Source organism: Strix uralensis, chromosome 2, assembly GCF_047716275.1.
Source record: "Strix uralensis isolate ZFMK-TIS-50842 chromosome 2, bStrUra1, whole genome shotgun sequence".
Classification (NCBI taxonomy): Eukaryota; Metazoa; Chordata; class Aves; order Strigiformes; family Strigidae; genus Strix; species Strix uralensis.
In genome coordinates this window covers 104448452-104470971 of record NC_133973.1, presented here as the reverse complement: position 1 = coordinate 104470971, position 22520 = coordinate 104448452, and the positions used below count along the sequence as shown (strand labels likewise).

Here is a 22520-nt window from a genome sequence, read left to right as displayed (position 1 = left end):
AACCGTAAAGGTGAGTTGACCATGTATAGCACTTCATTAATCTTAGACAGACGTATAAATTTAACTTTCTACAGCACAGAATTCATTGGAAGTTGTATGATGATCCATTTGGGAAGAAATACATTCCTCTTTACTTCTTCACTGAACACATAACACACAATCATACATGATTAATTATTTAAACCTTCAGTGGAATTGAATTTCTTGCAATCCTAAAACCTATTTTAAAATCAATAAAAATGTCCCCAACTAATCATGTTTTGTTCATTGATTTGCATAGAAGTGATGCAGAATAGCATGTCACTTACTACTTTTTTGATTAGCAAACTCAGTTTGAAAAATAATAAATTGTAAGTATTGGAATTTAGGGGTTTTTCCCTTAATTTTCCTCTTCTCCATTTTATTGCAACTTGTTCTAAAAAATCTAGGTCTCTCCTGATGACATAATGTTCTTTCTTAAAAGATAGTCATAAGAGAAGAAACATTGTATTTGTTTTGGGGAGAAAACTGAAATGGCAGGAAATGAAAAGAAGCCAAGCAAATAAGACTAGGAGAAAGTAAAAGCCAAATCTATGAAGTGAAAGACTGCAGAAAATAATATCTGTTTTTTCCAGCTTCTGCAACATTTACTCATATTGAAGAGTACCTGCTCATAAAAGGAGCATCTCTGAGTCCAATGGGACAGTAAAGTGAATGAGAGTTACTAATTTTAGCCACCATATGTGCCTGGCCAGGCAACTGTAGGAAATACACGAGTGACTCTAAACAAGAATAGCTGCATTGCTTTGAAAAACTTGATATTTAACAGTGCTTTACAATTCTGGACCACCAAAACCCAGGGTAGTTTAGAAGAATTTCTCTAATATCCAGGTATACAACCATAATTTACAAAATCTACCTAAGTGGTACCACATAAAGTCCATGTGAAATACAGGAGGGTGAGGAATCCCAAAGGTTTTTCTGGCTTATGGACAACTTGTCCACCAGGAATTATTTGCTTTCATCACCTTCCGTGGGATCGAGGTGACACTGAACAACCTGTATTTCCCCAGATCCTCTTTCTTGTACATTCAGACAGTGGCTTTATATTCTTCCCGGGTCACCTGCCCCTGCTCCCACCTCTTGTACACTTCTTTTTATATTTGAGTTTAGTCAAGAGCAGTTTGTTCATCCACACAGACTTCCTGCCACTCTTGTTTGACTTCCTGCTGCCAGCGTGAACTGTTCTTGAGTTTTTAGGTAGGGATCCTTGAAAATCAAACAATTCTCCTGCACTCCTCTTCAGTACTATATCCCATGGGATCCTGCCAAGCAGATCCCTGAGACCCCTGAACAGGTCAAAGGCTTCTCTCATTAAGTCCAGGGTTGTGATTCTGCTATTTTGCCTTAATTTGACTGTCTCATGGTCACTGCAGCCAAGTTCTTCACCATTTGTAAGTATTGGATCCAGAAGAGCAGCTCGCCTTGTCAGCTCCTTGATCACCTTTGCAAGGAAGTTATCATCAATGCACTTGAGAAACATCTATCATTGTAAGGGGTAGCAAAATTTGGCCTTTAAAGACACTGGGTCATAATATGGGCTATCCAAATACATCTAGGCAAGCTCTGAGATGAAAAACTGTGCTCTGAATGTCTTCCTCATACCACCTCCTATGCTATTACTACTGCTTTCTGGACAGTGAGACTCAGGAAGCGTATAAATTAAGTAGAGCAAACCAGATCATCAATAAAAGGAAAATACATCTTTTGCTAGGAGTGAAAGACTGTGAGTTGTTTCCCTTGGAAGCAAGAAGTGGAGGAATGAAAGCAGCTGGGTCTTTGGTTACAGTTCTCTCCCGAAGCTCCTCTCAGCATGGCACAGCTGTGTGCTATGCTATGCACAGGATGGTGCTGGTAGAGACAATCTGTCCATTACTATTTTAATTTAATCCTAAACACTGGTATGTTCCAGCATATTGTCACTATTAATGTGTAGCAATGTTGTCCATATTTGTTATGCCATTTAAGTTAATTGTCTGCATACTTTTCCTGTAAATGACTTTCCTAAACCGTCTGTGCTACAGTATTCCATGTTGCTGTCAGGATCAACGCTGGCAAGAATCTCTGTCAGGAATGAAGGAGAATCTAGAAACAGATACCAGATTAAAGCTCGTGAAATTGATAACAAGGGGGAGGGGGAGGGCTTTTGGATTTACTCTTTACCACTGAGAATTTCCAAAGTACCTCTAAGTGTAGCACCTGACCAGTGACATTCGAATGGCAGGAAATGAAGTTTCATGCTGAAGATTAAAGTTTCTGAGGTCAGGCAGAGAAGAGAGTATAATTGAGAGTTATAAAGGAAATCATAAGGCGTATCATATAAAACTGGTAGAGCCAGTACTTGAGCCTTGCTGAATTGTCATGTGCATACAAATGAATAAAGAATAAATCTTCCCAGCCACTGCACCCGGATTAGAGGTTGGAAGAGTTCATTGCTCCTAAAAGCATTTGTATGTTTCTTTAATTACCACAATATACTATAAAAGCGAAAAGAGGCATGAGCTGTGGACTTCTACTAATTTCTTTAAGTAACATATTCTGAAACATTAAACAATAAAGAATGTAATGTTCTTTCTAGATATTATAATAATTGTCTGTATGACACCTTTGGTTAACTAGGTACCACAGGGTAGTATATTATACAAAATCCTAAACTGGAACTAATCATGGCCTTCAGGAATTGCAAGAGTACAATTATTCCTTGAAGAAGAGAGTATATACAGCAAAAGGCTCAGGTATCTTTTGTGAATAAGAGTGTTAAAATAATTTATGTGCAAGTAATTCTCCTCTGCTTTAAAAACTGTTAAGAAAAAGATATATTCAGGAATTTTACAAATACTATTTTAATACTGTCAGACTTCTCAAGGACTTTTTCTTTCTGGTCACAATGCTGGAGCAAAAGCTGTAAGAGTTCTTTGTTTCTGATAGCACCTGTGTAGTTTCCCAGTTAATTTTGCCTTTTCCAATAGATTTGTTGCAGGTATTTTTAATGGTATAAAACACTCATTTGTAGTCCTGGTTGTTTTTATAATATCAGATCTTTAAATTAGCCCTGCTTAATTATTTAATATTATTTATGTAGCAATATAGATATGCATAGTACTCTCCAGGCATACTCCTAAAATGTAGCAATAATTTTCAGGCACTACTTCAGGACCTCAACATAGTAGCTCTGGATATCAGGTCAATTGTATTTTCAATCTCCACTTCCTTTTACTGTAGTAGTATTAGCTAAAGGAGAGGTGGACCCGCTCTAATGCTGAAGGATACTGCAGGGAAGGCAAGGGTCAATTTTCTTTTAGAGAGTGGAAAATGATAGTTTTTGACAGGTACCGTCAATTTCAGCTTTTTGCAATAAAATGGGAAGATTACCCAACACAGAAACCCACACGCACTTGTCAAAGCTAATGGCATACTTTCTGCTGAGCCTGACAAATTCCAGTCCTAAATCTAAAGAAGAATAAATCTTGACCAAATGTTAACATTTCACCCTCCTTCTGGGGCTACCTCTCAAGGCAGGAGAGAAATTTCTCTCCTCCAGCATCCTGAGCTGTAACAATTAGTTCTGTCAACCCAGCAGAACGCACTGTCCTCACAACAGAGTAATCTTGCCCCTAACGAACAATTTTCTGTGAAGTGCATGCAACTAAAAGTGGTACTACAGCTTTCATTCATATATTGTTTTGTGGTTTGGGTCTGCAGTGAGCTTGGATGTTTTGCTAGCCGTAAGCATGTTTCAGATTAAGTATTTTAAGAGTCGAGCTGAACATACTTGTACGTACATATACAACTAATTGTATGGCAAGCTAGAGTACTCAGCCAGAAAAATCTTGGTAAAGTAAAATGCGTCTTTAAAAATTCAGTTTTTAATTTGCCATCATGGTATAAAAACACTCTATGCAGTGCTAATTATAGATATGCTTCTAGATATATTTGCCATCCCTTGTCATTACCCTAAAATACAGGGAGATGTTCCCAATGATCAATTACACATACATGCTCTGTAGTGTTTTCAGCTGTGTGTCTTACCTACTTAGACAAAATATCCAGGGAAAAAAACTATGTGTATGAACCCTTGAGCATCATACTCAGCTGTAGGACTAAGTATTTTAGCTGACGGCAAAGAAAAAGCAGTTCTCCAGCAGTCAGAGGCTGCTGATGCTACTTGCTGGCTCCTGGGAAAAACTGAGTGGGCTATAGGAAAGTTAGCCTGTCCTGGCTCTTTCTCAAAAGTCTCCTGCAGTTTGATGCTTTTCTTCAGGCTTTAGGCTTCTAGACTCCTTGGATTAAATGAAAATCTTAGCTTTTAATGAAAAGTGTCTGTGGTTGTGGAAAAAACCTAAAACTGCCAAACCTTAAAATCCATAAACCAACAGTGAAATAATGAAGAATGAACAGGTATTTTCAGAGAAGGAAAGGTAGGGGACCTTACATTGTTTTAAATACCTTTTTTTAAAAAAAAAAAAAAAAAAAAAGTACTATTTCTTTCATAGAAGAGAGTTTTATCCCATCTGATATTCCCAAAGAAAGAATGAGGTGGCTGACTGGGATTCTGAGTATCCTTTATAGTAAGAAAGGATCTTTGATATCTCTCATTTTTAGTATAGTTCATGGTGCTGCTGAGTTGGAAATAAAGGTTCAATATAGAATGTTCCTCTACAGAAGTTATTTTGTTTTATTATTGCAATTTCATGAAAAACACATGTGAGGAAGGAAATATGGTGATTCTTAATATTTCACATGTCCATGGAAGGATTTTCTCAAAGCAAATGAAAGATCATTTTCTAACTTTCTATCATCTCCCTCAAAAAAAAAAAAATGTTGTTAATAGTTGGAGGCAACAGAGCTTTACAGACAAAAAAGTTTTATTTTGACAGATGAATTTTCTCACTCCTTTTCCTATTTTCTCCCTTGTCCCACTAGCGGGGCGAGAGGGAGCCACCAGCTGTGTGGGTGCTTGCCTGCTAGCAAGGGCCGGTGCACCACAGCATCAGACCCAGTTGGGAATGTAAGACAACTATAAACATAAACTGTCAGATAGAATAGACAGCAAATATTTGATGGGTCTAGAAAAATATAAGTACTGAATTAAAATTCCTATGAACAATTTGGGAAGGGCTGAGATTTGGTGGGATTTGCATGTTTCAGGGGGTTGAATACACTGGCATTCTGATACTTAGGAAGCACAGACACTTTAGCATCTATTTAGCATCTGCAACACTAAATAAAATAAGGCCAGAGACTGATCCTTTGTCCTAAATCCAGCTAGCACAGACTTGCTTATATCTATGCTGCCTAGGACTAGTCTCCACTAGGCTAGGAGGAGCCTAAGTGGCTAGGAGGAGCCTAGCGGAGGCAATATGCATGTCCTTACTACATACACTTAAGCTCCAAGTGTTCTGAGAGCCCTAGGTGGTACTGCTGTGACTAAAACTTAATTATTATTTGGGGGGATATTTCATCTCAATGTGTCTGAAGCAATATGAGGAATGGGTTGCAGCCCATCAAAAGTTGTGCTTTAGTAGCACGAAACTGAAGGGCTGATGAATGACATACTGTGGAGTATGACACAGAGGTACATTGGATGTTTTTGAGATGCAGAGATTTCTGGGACAGTGTTGGAGGGATGTTTAGGGTGAAGGAAGTTAAATCTGGTGCAGTCATATTCATACTGACTTTCTGGGGGTCGTGTCTGGCATGAACCATCCTCAGAGTCAGGCTGGGATGTTGTCCTGGAGAGAGTTAGTTTGGATTGTCCACAACAGAGCTAAGAAATAAACGAGCATTGAAGTCATGTAAGCACTTGAGCTTCTAGTGCTTGAGTTCATTTTACGTCCATCTTTTGAGCAATATAGATGTAAACTATTTCAATTCTACAGTTACTCTTTGCAGCCAGAACTTTCTAAATTTCAACAGGAAACAGATATTAGATCTGAATTTTACATAACAATGTGGGATTGAAGATACAGCAGCAGTGGCCACATTAATTATAATCAATTTTTGTAATTAAATTTGGGTTATTAAGACATCAGTCTGCATGGGCTAAAAAGAATCCAGATGTTGAAGCTGGATTTTTACCAAAATAGGGTGCCTGTAGGCACAGCTGTTATCCCACAAATCTTTGTAGTCCTCAGACATGACTTCGTCATCATTTTGCGCTGTTTCTGGTCTCTCTGCACCTCCTGTATTTACCCCGCAGTCCTATATAAGGGACTAATCTTGATGCTTGCTTTCAATTGCCAGCACCTTGTACATAATATATATATATATATATATATTTGTGAAGAGGAGAGGGAACCTGGTTAAGAGATCTTCCCCAGAGCCTGCCTTTAGCTGTGCCTGGCAGCTCGCATGAAGGAGGACAGCAAGCTTCGAACCTTCTGGCCTACCTAAATACCTTCTTGGACAACTTAGGGGATGACTGAGATTGTCAAATGCCATGCATTTGATTTCTGGTAAGAGCCTAATCACTATCCAGGACAAAATGTTTGTGTTCCCCGCAGAAACCAGAGGTAAAGAATAAATCCACACACCTAGTCCAAGCCTGTAATGCCCTTTGGTCTTTTAGCAGTTCCTGAAGACATCTGGCAGATGACACACTCTTGCCCACACCAATATGGAACACCCTTAAACAAGAAACCTGCCTATGTTGGCTGTTGGCAATATCAACATGGAGCTATGACCCAGCAATATCTTACAGACTAGATGTCCTCCTCTGCCCACAACATACGGCTTTAAACAACATGAGGCAAAGAAGGCTGTTACAGTTTATGTTTATGTTCTGCTCTGGCCTCCTGGGCAGTTTCCAAACCAAGACAGGCTGTCTGAGCAAGCAATCTGATTAATGGCACAGGCAGCTAAAAGAGATTGGGATTAGAGAGATCAGGGCTTGGCAGAAGTTAGACAGAGGGCCTTTGGGCGACTCCTGCTATCTGTCTCCAAGAAGTGACAATACTGGACTCTCTCACAGTGTTTCTGTGTGTTCATAGACCAGGCTAGACCCATCATGGCCCAGAAGCAAAACAGTTCTGGGAGTGGTGCAAGGGACTATGCACCAATTCATCCCTTTGCAACACACTGCCATTGTGCTCCAGACTCTCCACGGAATGATTTATGTACAAAGAAGATCATCCCTGCTACAGAGCATGTGTGAGAGATGACTTGAACTCCCTGAAACAGGGCCCACGAGAAACAGGCCTGCAAGAAACAAGGACTGAGAAAAACAGCCTGAGAAAGAGATAAGGGATAGTGGGGGAGCGGAGGCCCTGCGAGCCGAGGAATGTCTCAAACACTTGCAAGTAACAAAACTACAGTCACAGGGTGGACACTGTGGGGTTTGGAGCTGATAAGGCTGCCTGGACGACACAGGATGGGCTGGAGGAGGGAGCCCTGTGGAGACAGGACGGTTCTGCTTTGGTGCATCTTGTAAAGTTTCAAGGGCTATCTATCTGGTGAATGACCTTTGTTTTATTATCCACAAAATGCATATTAAAGTTGACACCCCTGAATATGCTAATGAAGATTAACAAGATCATTGTTGTGGTTTGAACTCAGCTGGTAGCAAATCACCACGTGGCCAGTTGTTTTCTCCCCCCCCCCCCCCCCGGTGAAATAGGGGAGGGACAAAAAAAGAAATTTGTAGGTTGAATAAAAAAAATTTAGTAATACTAACAAAACCAACAGTAACAATAGTAGTCCAAAATGGGTAAAATGTAGCAGTGGCTCACCGAGCGGCAACCGGTACAGAGCCTGTCCCCAGCAGCGATCCGACTGCACCAGGGAATCCTGCCCTGCCGATCCGGAAACCGAAAATAACGCGCGTGAGAGAGCACGTGTCCGCCTATACACTGAGCATGACGTCCCATGACATGGAATGTGCCAGTGATCGATTGGGACCCGGCCCTTCAGCTGTGGTCCCTCTCAGCCCAAGGAAAGTTAACTCTATCCTGGCCAAAACCAGGACAATCATGCTAATTACATCATCCCATGAAGCACCTTACCCCTCCCCATACATGGGATACGTAGGTATGTGGGTCAACCTAGGGGACAGACCCAAGGAAAGTGTGTATAAATTGAGGGGGGGCGAGGAGTGACATACAGAAATTAAAAATAAGTCGTGAAGAAGACGGATGCATCCCTGATGAACTCAGACAGGACCAACACAGGAACCCAGACCAGTGATCTCTGTTTCTCTACTCTCTCTCTTCTTTTCTTTTCCCCCTTTTCCCTCACTACTATTAAGTAACACAAGGCATACTATATCGCTTCGCATAACTCGTTACATACTTAGCCAATTATCATATATCCAGTTAGTACATTTTGGGAAATTAATAACTGTCTGTGCATGGACTTTGAGACTTGTCTTACCGTTGTTTGTGCCCTTGGGGATTTACGAATCTAAGTCACTTGTCTCCTTCATCTGAGTGGGATGTGACAGCATGTTAGGAGGGATGGTGGGAGGGAGACACCATTGATGCTGCTGTCATTGGGCAGCCCTAGGAGATACGTCCTGCTGGGTGTGCAACTCTGGGAAGTGTGCTGTAGTGATGGGGTCTCATACAGCACGCAAAGGAGCATCACGAACACCAGGCAGCTTGTGCCTCTCCATGTGCATTTTATTTTGCTACTTTCCCAGCATGTGTGGGGTGTGCTATGAAACCTAGACAGTCTGGACCATCAGGAAACCTGGCCAAAAAGTGACAGGACCTACATGTGTGGAGCTGGATTTCCTTAGCTCTGCTGCATAAAACTTGAATAGCATTACTAGTTCTTTTTTTTCTTGGATTAGGAACTGCCAAACATCTTTATTTTACTAATGATATTAAGAAGGTTGCTGACTTTCCCCAGCCCCGCAGATCCCATAGATACAGTATCACTGGTCAGATGTGTTCACTGAAGGGATCTGCATTTTCACAAGAGGATTTGTCCTCTATTCATCAAGTAGAATTAGGAAAATCAAAGTAAAAAAAAATTTCTGATTGAGCAGAATTGAAAGGCAGAGCTGGAGTTGTGCAGGACCATTGCCTTAGGGTTTATCTGAGGGTTAGTTTTTAGTTTCACTTTCATCTTTGTACACTCCTGCAAAATAGAAACCAGCAAACCCCCTAGAGTTATTTCCCTCTGTCATAGGCAAATTTAAAGTGCTGGGGTAAAAAACTGTCAGAAATACTGCTTTCAGCCAGACCTCACCACGCTTATGCTGAAGCAGTCTATTCCAAGACTGCACAAACTGTTGCTGACTGTTTTGTTAGCATAGAACAGCTTTGCTGTCATCCCATGACTCCAGTCTGCCTGGGTGCTGTGGTTGAGATAATCAAACTGAGCTTCATCTGGAGGTTGACTCAGAAACCAGTGCATCTATTTGCATGCCATAGAGCTCAGAGTCCAGGCAGGGGCGGGTCTTACAAGGAACTGAAACCAACAGGGAGAACACAAAGTTCTGAGTCTTTCTCTGTCCTTAGTGGCAATACTCCTTTCTGATAAGGCAAGGTACTCCTGAAGCAATGTCTGGGGTCAGAGGATGGAGGGAAGGCAGCAGGTACAGGACGGCTGCTGCCTCCAGTACCCCGTTTTCCTCTCATGGTTACCTCTGGAATAGCAACAATAAACCAGAGAAGGCTGAAAACCCCCAGAAGCTGACAACATCTGAAGAGGAGCAAAGTGGCCAAGCATCGGTCCAACAACAACAGCAAGAGCAGTAGTAAGTAACAGGGAGCCTGAGATTGTGTTATGTGTATCGGGTGCCTGTTCTCCACCTTACTTGAGGTGTGCACCTTCAAAGGGGGAAATACTTTATAGAGAGCCTGTGAATGGGACTGGGCACACAAGCAGCATGTCCTCATCCTCTCGCAGCCACCTGTGGTCAGTCTAAAGCCCACCTATGGATGACGCTTCCTACATGGGACCCAAGCAGTTCTGCAGGTTTCCTGATGGCATGGCTTACACGCCAGGCAACTGCAGTGGATGGTTCTGTATGGTTGATATTGGTGTACGTGGTGTCTGTTTCTTGGCATCTTTTTTCAAAGTCAAATTTCAAATCTGGTTCTAGCTCCCTGTTTTCTGTTTCCTAATATTTCATCCTGGAAAGTCTAAATATACTTCCTTTGGCTAAGAGATGGATGGAGGCTGTGTTCCAGCACTGATCTGAATGCAGTCCAGGACAGAGAACAGCTTCCAACAACTTCATGCTGGTAAAAGTAAAGCCAAAGCTCTCAATTTCATTTTAAGCTTTATTGGGATAAATGCTCAGTCCATCTCTGGTTTTCCAGTGACAATTCTTAGATAGCTTGTATAAGCTCTAACCTGCAGATATAATATGGAATAAAAACTGACAGTAGTGTGTGTGTGTACTTTCTGCATGTGCTTGATACACATATATACTTAGTTGACCAAAGCTAATTGTTGATAGTCTTTTTCCCCAAATGTGCTTTTTCTGAGCTGTTAGTAACAGTGCATGTAATGCTATTATTATTATAATGTGCTGAGTTTGCTTAGCTTGCTTTTTTTCCCTGTCTTTCAAAGCACAGCTGATGGAAACTGAAGGCTGTTTCAGTTTCCTTTCCCTTCTTTCTGGATGAGGAAGGTGGAGCCACACAGTATTTCACAGTGGTGAAATGACAGGTGGCAGGCTGCTGATGGCAAGCAGCAGCCAGTAGCCTTCCATTGTAACCCATGAATGCTTGCCTGCTAGGTAATAATGATACAGGGACTATTAAGAGCTGGGTAGCTTTGAAATCCGTCAGCACTTTAATGACTGACTTTCAGGAGAGAAAACAACCATTCCTGAGTTACAGTCTATGCTTATTTTCTGCCACTTCCAAACATGAAAGACCCACTGTCTTGCCTGCCCTCACACTGGCATATATCAACAGTAGAGTGAGACCAACCCTAGTTAGCTTATGTAATTTGTGCTATACGCACTTTTTTGTTAGTGGTTTTTTTTTTCTTTTTTTTTTTTTTTTGGGGGGTGGGGGGGGAGACATGGATAGTGGGAGTTTTCCCATGGGTGCAACTGTCTTTGCCCAGATTTGATCTGGGATACAACCCACTTGGTACAGGTTAGGTAAATACTTAATCAGTTGGTTAGCCTGAGCTCCCTGCAGCATTTAAGGCTACAGCAAAGCCTCTAAATACCCCCTAAAACTAAGTAAGCTTTGGGGGAAGAATAATTTAAAATCCCGTTCCCCTTTTCATCTTTATATGATGCTTGCAGAGAGAAAGCTGTTGTGCATTTACTGCAAAGACTGTGCACTTAACGTTTTTGCTATGTGATACAAAAGATTCTCTCTGTGTCTTCATAAAGCTGTAACAAAGAATTCATTCCTAAATGTGGAGTGTACAAATTAGAGTCTGCCTTAGTATGTAGTTAGTGGGGAGAAGGGAGGGAAAGGCAGGTTCAAATGGAAACCATGTTAATATGAGTAGGAAACAAATACTCAAAAGAAGAAGTGAACAAAACAAGGTAGGGCATGCTAGCAGTCAGTTTGAAGGAGATGAAGCCACTTAAACTGTGATTTCCTTAACTAACCCAGATTAAAGTGGTAGAAGGTCTCTGAAATACTGAATCAGTCAAGGGGAGATCTTTATTCTTAAAACAAAAATGTTACATTCATTGTTATATCTTTGTTCTGTTATTTCAAGTTATGTTTCAAGAAAGATCTCAGGTTAAAATATCATTTCAGCAATGAAAAAGCTGACTTGGCCTTTTAGCCATCAATCCTTTTGAACATGACCTTTAAAACTAAATACTAGGACACCCTCAAAAAAGTCTGGGTTTTCAGGCTCTGGGATAACCAAGGGTTGAACAGAGCAGTTGCAGAGCTGGTCACAGGGTGTCAGTAGAAGAAAAAATGCACAGACTAGCCTTAACCTAGAAGGCTTTCTGGAATATGCGTAGCAGAGGGAACATGAGGGACCCAAGTAGGATACCTCTGTGCCAAGGAGTGGCTTTATTCCAACTTGTGTGCTGCTTGTTATTTTTTGGAAACAGCCAAGGTGTGGTTTTGCTGCCAGCAAAGCAAGAGTTGCAGTCTCTTTTGAAGCCTTTGTGTGAGTTGTTTCCATGCAAACTCTCAGTCTCAGGCTGTGCTTCAGAGCAACTGGGAGTGGGAAAAGACCTTAGCAGCATCTTGGGGTGGGATCAGGTGATTTCATGTGGACTGGAGACATGAAATATGTGTGGGATGTGACATGTTGTAGTCTCATCCACCAGTCAATATTCAAACTTGAGTATTAAACAGTGCAAGGTGGGCAACTGGTATCAGAGGGTAATTTTTCTCTTGCTTTGGAAAAGCCCTTATATGATATGTTGAGGCTCAGAAGTGATAATAAAATGGTCCTAATTAAGTTAAGAAAAATACTTGTTCATATGCAAAACTGAAATCAAACTTTGCACATCCTCCTCCAGTTATATATAGGATGTGGTTTCAGGCCATGGAGAAAAAATCCCCAGGATGACAAGTGCTAGAAACTGCTTATAATAATAAGCTCACATTTAAGTTACTTCACTTTGTCTGCTAAGTGCCATGAAATTAACTTGTAGAAAGTGAATTCCCAAATTGCCCCTGTTCATGTCTATTCAGAAACAAAAGTCAGTGCAGAAGAAAAGGTGGAGGAAAGTGGGGAAATTAGGTGCCTGAAAGAGAATGCTGCCCCCATTCAGCAGTCTGTCCTTGGCACCTTTAATGCTGGCAAGAATAATACTGGTTCTGGTAAAATCCATTTAAAAAGTCAAATTCAAAATAATAAAATATGAAGATATATTGTTGCACAGCTGGTAACAGTCCATCATCATTTTGTGTGGAAGGAGAGCAGCGTTACTAGAATGCTTGACTTATGAAATTGTATTCTTTGACAGTCAGAGCCAACTCTATCAGGACTTTCTTTCCTTCCTTTTCCAATCTTCACCCTGAATTTTTTTAAAAAATATATATATCTACAGTGTTGTAAGACCTCTCAATCTTTTCCTGATAGAGTATACTTAACAGTTCTTCTGAAAAGTTTATTTTCTTTCACGATTTGAAATTTCTTCTTAAAAACACCAAATTAGTCTACAAAGAGTGGAGGCGGATACTTACCAAAATGCTGGTTTTGCTCACTGCCCTGCCACTAGTGGGAGTGCTAGAATGGTAATTTGGATTATGGACTGTCTGTTTAGAGTTTAGCTCTGCATTTTCTGCACAGGAGGAATCTCCCAACTCTCTGTCTTTCAGGCTGATGTACTAATCTTTACAGCCCAGTGGGGCAATTCAGAGATGCCCAGCTTCACTGTGGTCAGTAGCCAGCCTTGTCTCCAGCCAAGTGTTTGGTGGCAGAGTTTATGTAAGAGGAAAACTATGTAGTAAGATCTCTGTTAGTCTGGATTGTGAGGGTTGCTGTGTTCCTCATAATGCTTGGAGAGGAGGAGGAAGTCTTTCTAACTCCTGTATTAGAAGGCTTTCTCGGAAGAGCTTGATTTTCACAAGCCCTGACATGTTCCCTTGATGCATAGCTTGATGAGGAGCTGTGGTGAGATGGTAAGGAACATATGGGAGGATCCTGTGTTTGGACAGGGGCAATAAAAGGACAACAAATACTGTGGTACAGAGGCAGAGGAGGAGGAAATATATTGTTGAAAAGAAAGTGGGGGAAGCAGAGATGAACATGCCACTAGCTTAAGTCTTAATCTTCATGTGATACAGTGTCTGACCTGCTCAGCTCTCCAGGCATGCTGGCAAGCCTGACTTGCAACACACGGACACCTCTGTGGGGGGTACTCAGCTCAGCGCTGGTGTTGCCAAGCCCAGTGCCTGGCCTGCCTGTGTATGGATGCTCTGTGCTCCTCATGGCTACTGATTACCAGGTGCTCCAGCTGGCTCTGGCACGCTCGCTGCATCCTGGCACTGTCCTGTGCTGAGGTAACTGAGCTGCTTTGGGACCTGGGGGCAGCATAAACATGGCCGTATCTGACTTCACAGACTTTGTTGGGTCTGATGTTAGTCTACCACACTGCTACAGCGAACTGTCTCCCGTTGGTGTAGTCTGCCCACGAGCGTATGCTGACTAATGGCATGTTAGCGTTTTCAGGGAGGAGAGAAAGCTGTGCTGTGAGCTTAGCTTGGGCTGAGAGCTACCCCTTGGCTCCTTGATTTGATCCATCACTGTGACAATTTCCTTGGAGCTTTAGAAGGTGGTTGTGATCGTCCAAAATGGGATGCTGGCTGAAGCACCTGCTGCTCTTTCTGCTGTGCTGTGCTGCTGAATCTGAGCCATGTCTTAACTCTTGGAAATTCAGTTCTGAGTTTCAGTTTTATTCTTTGGACCAAATTTTAACTTCAGGATTTTCTCTACAAGCTTGTGGGTACTGGAGAATTGAGATTTGGGTGCCAACAGCAGAAGTCCAGGTCTGTTGCCTTCCTGCTTGTTTCTGACTCATACCTTCTCCTGGGCCTCTCTCTGCTGCTGCTTTCCGTCCTGCTCCTTCCCCTGCAAGTTCACTTTTGCAGAATTTAACTCTTTGTTTTATCCCGAGGCCTCACTATGGCAGAAAAGTTGGCCGTTTTAATGAAAGCTTTAGGTAACCAGAGGGACCAGATACAGAAGTGAGTTACCCTGGATTAATAAGCTTGCAGATATCAGCTGAACTGTGGTAATTAAGTGCACTCCTAGCCTGTGGCAAACACAAGACAAAATCCATGAATGTAGGCGTTTGATAATAAACATTTTCTGCTAATGCAGTTTATTTTCTGCTTCTTGTGTTAAGAGTACACATGTAGCTAGGATGAATCAGACAGTGTATAATGTTAAGCCCTAGTAATTCACTTCTGTCTCTGAGCTGCAAACTGGTAAGATGCTGCTGCTGATAAAGATGGAAAACCAGAGCCCCAAGCCTGCACGCAAGGTTTGTACACCCTCCCAGAGCTCTGCTTATGGCACTGCTGGGGCACAGAGCATATTGCTCGACTGAGGTCTAGCACTGTGGCTGTCGGTTATCGTTAGCATCTGGCTGTGTGTGCATTGCAAAACAGGGATACCTAGGGGACAGTTGTCTGCTCGCTGGGATTTGGCATCTTGTAGCCCTCTGATTTGGCAGCTTCCATAGTGCTTAGCAGCACATGGCTGCTCCATCAGGCATGGGAGCCTTGGTGAAAACAATACATTGTGATGGCGTGGACTTGACTGCTCTTAAAACAATTCCTGATAGTTGAATGCAAAGTTCAGCTTAGCATATCTTTGAAGGAGATTTGCCAATTGTCTTTGGCAGTTTGGTCCCTTTTCTCTTTTAAATTCAGTCTTATATTATTTAATGCAGTATTTCACCTATATCTTCCCTTGAGCCTTTCCTCCAGATTGAACCTGCCCAGGTCTTTTTCCCAAGCTTTAGTTATTTGTGTTGCTCTCCAACTACACTCTCCTTGGTTTCTGTCTCTTACACAGAGTGCATTGCCCAGCAGAGCGAAATATTTAGCTTTCAGCTTTGTGGCATTCATGTATCGATGCACCCGCAGTATAAAACACAGTGGAACTGGAAATAGTTTATAACAGCCATTACTTTTGTAACTCTTTAAACTATTTCACACTTCATTTGGAAAGCTCCCCAGTGGTAGATGGCTGAAGTGGGCTTGAAGAAAAACTGAAGGGCACAGCTCTGCAAAAAACATTATTGGTGAACTGCAGTTCTCATGTGTTTTTTCAATTTTAGAAATAAGCTATTTTATACAAAGCTGAAAGAAAGTGGAACACAGCTTTCTATGGTCTATATCCTGAAAGCATTGAAAAGGTGTCCTTCAGTGGTGCTAGTTAGATGAGCAGTTACACACAGGATTCATAATTTCATAATTTAAGATTGCAGACATGGTGTTCCGTGTGTTGCTGACCATTCAAACTGTAAACTATCTTTGCAGATTTTCTATGACTATATCACATGTTTCTCCTGACTAAAATGTATCCATCTATTTATATGTGTTGTTACATAGGTATTTATCTTCCCACTACTGTGGTGTTTGATGTCTATCTGTTTGAAAAATCATAGGAGGTTGTTTATTAGTTTTTATTTCAATACAGAAACATTCTCTTATTGAGATATAACTTTCCTACTCTTGTTAATATCTGTTCAGTCTGTGTAATGAGTCAATACATTCCCATTTTCTGCAGAGAAAGTAAACCAAAAAAAAGTCTCATCAAGATTAATACGATCTATAAAGGTAGAAGATGATTTATTACTCTTTTTTGAAGAGCTATAACCTGGGTAAGATGTTCTCCCCTCCCCCTCTGGTGACTTCTGTATTTTTATTTATAAAACAACCCTACCTCAAAGATAGGCTTAAGTCACATAACAGTAAGAGTCATTATTAGGGAACCTGTAAAGTTAAATTCTTTATCATCTTTTCTGGTTGTGGATTTTGAAGCACTTCATTTATTGGTATAAAGAACAAAAAGCCTGCACACCACTGATACAGCTTCAAATCTTCACATTTCCTTAATTGCTACCCAGGTAAGTAGGTTAATTTGCTCCAGACTTATGGCTACTGTGGCAACTCAGAAACTGACTGGAATATTAATTTGACAGGCTGTAGCGGGTTTTATAGCCTTTACTGAATCAGAGTTTTTGTCTAAACAGAGAAATGACATGCAATATCCTGCAAACTGGCTAAAAAGACAAGGTGAAAGCTGGTAGTGAGTTTTTGGATTAACTTTCTTTCCTTCAAAAAAGTCTCAAGAAAATAAGGGGCACTAGGTGCGGATTTTATTTTTAGCGTTGGAACTGGTAGGGCAGGTGGAGTCTCAGGAAACAGCTCATCTGACTCCTGCTGTAGGCTTGAAAAGCAAGGACCTGTTCACCCACCCCATAAGAAGTTTACCATGTGCTTGTTCTTCCCTACCCCTGATCCCAGTACCCAAAGCTACACTCTTACATATCTATCTTTCCAGAGATCAAAGTGAATGCTAATTAGACAAACTCACTAATCCTTTTTGGGTTTTTTTGTAACTTGGACTAAAACAAAGCATGTAGTATAAGCACTAGGTAAAAGACAATCAAAAGTCAGTATCCTGTTGTCCCTTTCCCTCCTCCACTGGAGACTTGACATCCTTATTTTATTTTAACCTTGCCTTTATTTCAGTAACATGGAAACTAAATTGGCCTTTAAGTAAGCACTCTTTTAGCCACAACAACTCTTAAACTGCTCTTTGGAAAACAGAGCAGAACTTTCCCTGGCAGTAAGGGTAGTGTCACCCTTGATCCTTGCTATATTTCAAGTGCCATCCTTTTGAGCTCCTGGATAATGACCATGGTCAGATGTCAGAAGAGTGACCCCCACCTGGCCTCCTGGACTCTGAGCGTTTCAGTCAAAAAGCAGAAGCAGATAAAGGAAATGGTTCATGGCATAAAGGCTAGATTTGATACTGTGATTTCTCATACATGTGCAGACATGCAGTGGTCCATGTTTTCAATTCCTAACTTAAAACAAAACCAAAAACTGAAGCTGTCAAATACATCAGATGACATAAAAACTCTTCTGCCCTCTAGTGTTGTGAAGAAGTGGGATGTCTGAGATGCACTGCTGGTTTTGGGAGGAAAAATGTGCAGTCTTGCAACTCACAATTCCAGTAATTTTTTTCACTGACGGAAGGGAGTGTAAAAGGTACTTAGTAATTTTTGTTTATGAACCTGAGAGAAATAGGATATTAATATCTGAAACAGCCAAGAAAAAATACTAAAAAAAAAAGCTTGAAACTGATAAACTGTACAGCAGCTTGTCAAAGGCAGTTTGGGATAAATTGTAAATGCTACTACTCAGTCAAATAAAGAAAAGTCTGAAAAACCATCAGTGATGGGAAATGTTATGCCATAAGCAAAATGGGTTGTCAAAACTTCTTTTAAGTAACTGTTGCAGTTGTGCTGCGAATACCAGAGGGGCGTTGCTGCTCTCTTAGCTCCAGCCTTTGAAGGCCTGGGATTCAGTGGAGAGGTGAAGAACAGTCTCACAGGCACCAGAGTAAGCTGGTGGGAAGAGAAAGGATCATATTAAATGGCACCATTAAAGCTCGCAGCTCTATCTTTACTAGTTTAATCTCATAAATTAATCCACATCCTCCTAGAATAAGTCTTCAAAGAGAAAGAGGTAATTGGATATAAATACTTTCCTTCTCAAACCTTGAATTACAGTGATACAGCAGCAGGCAGCTTTTCGCACTTTGATCTCTTTGCATGATTTTCATTCCCCTTTTTAGCCTTAGTCTCGGGCCTCATTTTCTCATTACTTTTTCACAACCAACTGTGCTCTCTCTGCTTCCTAGCTTGTCCTCTAGCCACCCCCTGTGGGCCTTTCTTCTTTTAAGAGGCTCAGCCTTCACCCCTCATTATTCTTTGTTTTCTGCTTTTCTCCTTGGGCCTTCCCTGCAATGAAGTCAGACGAAATATTTGTGCCCACGCGTGCAGATAAAACCCTGTTGAATGCTGCAGAGACATGTGAGCTTATGCTGATACATGGAGCCAACTGCCTCTTAGTGCATCTCTGGTACACCTGCACCCTTGTGGCTCAGCTTCCGCTGAATGGGAGAAGTGTAAACTCATATTCACACAATACACTGTGTAGATAAAACACTTTGTTTTCTCCAAGTGTAACTAACCGACATGTTTTCATCACTCTTTTGATCACCTCGAGTCTCTGATACACTCTGAACCCTGTCCTGCTTCTTTCTTGTCACATTAGATTGATAGCTACTTGAGACAGCAACGGCATTTTGAATTAAGTCTAACAAAACAGGGCCTTTGTCCTGATTCAGTGAGTCACACCTTAGGCATGGCAGCAAGATAAATATGCCCAAGGAATTCCTGGTGCCTGACACACGCAAGACAGACAAGGAAACTGAGGCTCAGTCTGAGAACAAGTCACCTGGGTCCATCACAAACACTATGATTTTGCACGTTCCTTGGACAGCTCTTGGACACACTGCCTAAATCCATGAGGTCCTTGGTGACCTTGAGGTACAGGGTGGGACTGCCAGCACCAGCACCAGTGTTCTTCCCAGTAGACAATGGTCTTCCTCTGTGCTTGAGCAAGCTGTGAAAGTAGTTTTCTACCACCTGGAACATTTTGATTCAAGGAAGTGATTTGATTTGAAATGGCTGAAATTTTAGGTCAGCAGTCTAGAGTGAGACTTGAATAAGAAAAGTGAAGGCTATGCTAAAATTTTCTGAAAATGTTATCCTTGGTACTTGCAGCCAACTCCAAATATAACAAGTATTTCTAAAATATTTACCAAAAATTCATGAAGAGCTGAATACCAGTTTTGATATGAAATTATTTGCTACAACAGCAGAAAATTGCTGAAGAAGGAATCTCCTTCTAGTTACAATAAAAATAAGACAGTGTTTTCTTTCATTTTAGTGTTGGTCCATATGTCTTGATAACTCCAAATGAAACCAGAAGAAACCAGTTGAAGCAAAGTAAGTTGAGTTGTCTAATATGGTAATACATTATTTCTACTTGAATAAGTTTAGGGGTCTGTGTGCTTTATTGCTCTTGCAACTTTCATCCTAATTTTTACAATGCTTTTATATGTGCAACTGTGACAGTAAAGTCAGTGCTATGAACATTCTCCATCATCATGTAGGCTTTTCTTAAGATTAACTTCTCACCTGACTAAACTTCATGCAGAGTAAGTCATGTTCAGGAAAAGGTTTTTGGTAATTTCAGTGCTGGAGCTCTTCAGCCTGGCCTCTACAAGACTCAGCTGGAATTAGCTCAATCCCATTTACACAGGATTGAATTCAGATTGGAGAACCTGACTTTGAATTCCCTCTGGGTTAGGGAGAGGAAGAAGAAAAATATAAGCAAGAAATATTTTTGAAAACGGTCTTGTGTGGAGACTAAGGCAACCACTGTTGGTTCTTGAATTTCCATTTAAGGATTGTAGGTGGCTCTTTTAACGAAGCTGGGAAGGGTCATTTTAGATGGAAAATCTCTGTGGATGTAAGTTCCCTTTTGCTTGACTTTGAGTCTTGCTCGTGAAAGTAGCTAAGCAGGAACACCCTGAACCTCTACTAGAAACATTAGGCATGTGTTAAAAAGCTTTCATTGGCAAAGTTACAGCAAGAGTTGGTTATGAAAGAAATTCTGTATGCAGAAGTGACCAAGCACTGCAGTCCTACACTCTTTTGCTGTTTATTGTGCAAGATATGAAAGCTGAAGGAATGTCAGTCAGCACTTGCACATTTTGAGCCCTCAGCTAAACAGTGCAGTTAAATCCTTTCTTCTCAAACATTGTGAATTCAGCTGAAATGCTTCACCAGCAGATTGGTGTGGGGTTGAGTTTCCTTTGGTTGCAAGAAAGAAAATGGACTTGTTCTGAACCAAACTGTAATCTTCTGGAAGGAGGAATAAAAGCAGATCAACCTAGAGCTGACTCTGATGCTAACACCAAAGGTGCTGCTGCTCTAATAAAGATCTGGTTTCACTTTGTGCCACCAGCATCCAAGGTCTGAAGCCTGCCAAGTATTTCTGCCATGAATACTGGCAGAAATAGAGCCTCACCAAATCCAGTCTCTACCTAAGTGCTTATTTTAAAGGTGAAATAACAAGCTGGTGTCTCTCCTGGGCCTCTTTAGAGACTTGCTCAGGAACTGGCTTTACCCTGTTAGAGGAGAGCGGGTGTTAACATCTGATAGCCATAGCGTGCCATTAGAAAATATGGTCCATGTTGGTTTTAGTAAGAGTGAAATGAGCTGGAGCAACTGAAATACTACTGTAAAATAAGGCTCCTCTTTCCATAGGCTTTATGGGCCTTGTTGTTGTAAGGAATTGTTGGGGTTTTTCCTCTGTCAGTCAATTTGAGAGAGCAATTTAATCAGCAATCCTAGAGCATATGGCTTGTGCCCCTGGCTGCATTTTGACTTCCACCAGCTACACCAGGAACTTGCCACCCATCTCACATGTGAACACCTGTGTTGAAGTGCCTTAATTTGAAGCTGAATCATGCATTCCTCCTGTTTTTGTTTAGGGAGTGTGTGGTTGGGAGAGAAAATTACTTATTCTTCATTTCCTCACTCAGAAGTGTTACACCACGAACATTTCCCTCCATGCAGCAATAACATCTTAATTGTAACAACTTCTGCTTTACCTGTAGGAGTAAGTACTGTGGCATTTGCCTACAGATTCCCAGGGGTTAAAAAGCAGTCTATTAGCAGTCCTTTAGACGTTTTTTGTTTTGCGTTTGGGGTTGAGTCCTAGGGTTTGCTCACCATACCATCTTGGTATGGTAGGCAAAATATTTGCCTTGTTAGCTGATCATTGCAGTGATTGTATAACCTCCTGTGGGGTGTCTGCACCCCCTGAGAACAAGTTTGTCTGTTCCTGGATGGGTCTTCAGGGTTACATACAATTAGTGATACTGCTTGCTTTTTAGTATTGCCTCTAACTTCCATATATTTGTTTCTTTTTGTACCTGCTCAGTTGCTAAGAAAGAGCTAGATGACCTGGAGCAGTGGAAGGAAGAGCACAGGCCAGGGCCAATTAAGTTGGCTCCACAGAGACTGGGTAAGACATATAAATCAGCTATTATGAATTGCAAAATTTTATTTTTCAGGACATGAGACATTTTTCACTTTTTCTCACATGCTACTTATTAAAGAGATTCAGTGTCAATAAGGGCTAACGTGAGCCTACTGTCTGTGCTTTTTATGGTCATGGCAATAAAGATGTTTCTGAGACAAAACATCATGGATTGTCACTCAAGAAATCTGTTAATATCAGTGTAGAAAATCTATACTAACATTCAGGAAAAACAGGTGGATTATCCCTCCTGCTGGTGACATTGCCTGTGGTTGATGTCTTTGAGGGGGCTCACACTTGGGGTTAGCATGCAGATGGACAGCATGTGTCGGAGACCGCACAGTTACCCATAAGAAAACTCCTCTGCGTTAGGGGCCAGTACATGTGCTTTCCTGACTGCTGACTCTTGATTAGGCAAAAGTGATCCCTGCAGCTTCAGGCATTTGCAGGCTAAATGTGCATGAGGCTCTGTATTAACAGTTTTATAAAAATAACAACAGAGATGGGTAAATGAAAAACAGAATAAAAAGCTACAGGAACTTAAGTCACCTTGAACTGAACTGATGCATTTCATAAGATAACCAACTTTTTTTGTAGACAGGTGATAGAAACCATAGAAGAGCTCTTCAGTTATAACCACTATAAAACATTTAATTTAGTGCTATTTGGCAGTTAAGTTAAAAAAAAAAAAAAAAAAAAAAATCCAAACCAGCCCACCCCCAATCTTGTACAGAGAATAGGACTGCAGGTTGTACTGAAGCAAAAGGAAGGTTATTAGAAGTGCTTTTCAAGTACCAGTCTTCAGACCTATCTTGTTCTAGTATATTTCTTTAATGTCTTTGGCACAAAATGTCTTTGGCACAAAAGGTAGGAGAAAGCTGATGAAACTTACTGACAAGACAAAACCTGAAAGCATCATCTCTACAGAACATGATGAGGATACTGCGC

The 22520-nt window shown here is 41.2% G+C and overlaps 1 protein-coding gene across 1 annotated transcript in view; it reads left to right on the top strand.

The window, feature by feature from the left end:
- Positions 1–9469: 9469 nt before the first annotated feature.
- EPSTI1 (epithelial stromal interaction 1) overlaps positions 9470–22520 on the top strand; it is a 47418-nt gene continuing 34367 nt past the window's right edge. The window contains exons 1-3 of the mRNA XM_074860994.1: positions 9470–9739; positions 19410–19468; positions 21474–21557. Coding sequence (XP_074717095.1) covers positions 9543–9739; positions 19410–19468; positions 21474–21557 — 340 coding nt within the window. The 5' untranslated portion in view covers positions 9470–9542. The remainder of the gene's footprint in view (positions 9740–19409; positions 19469–21473; positions 21558–22520) is intronic.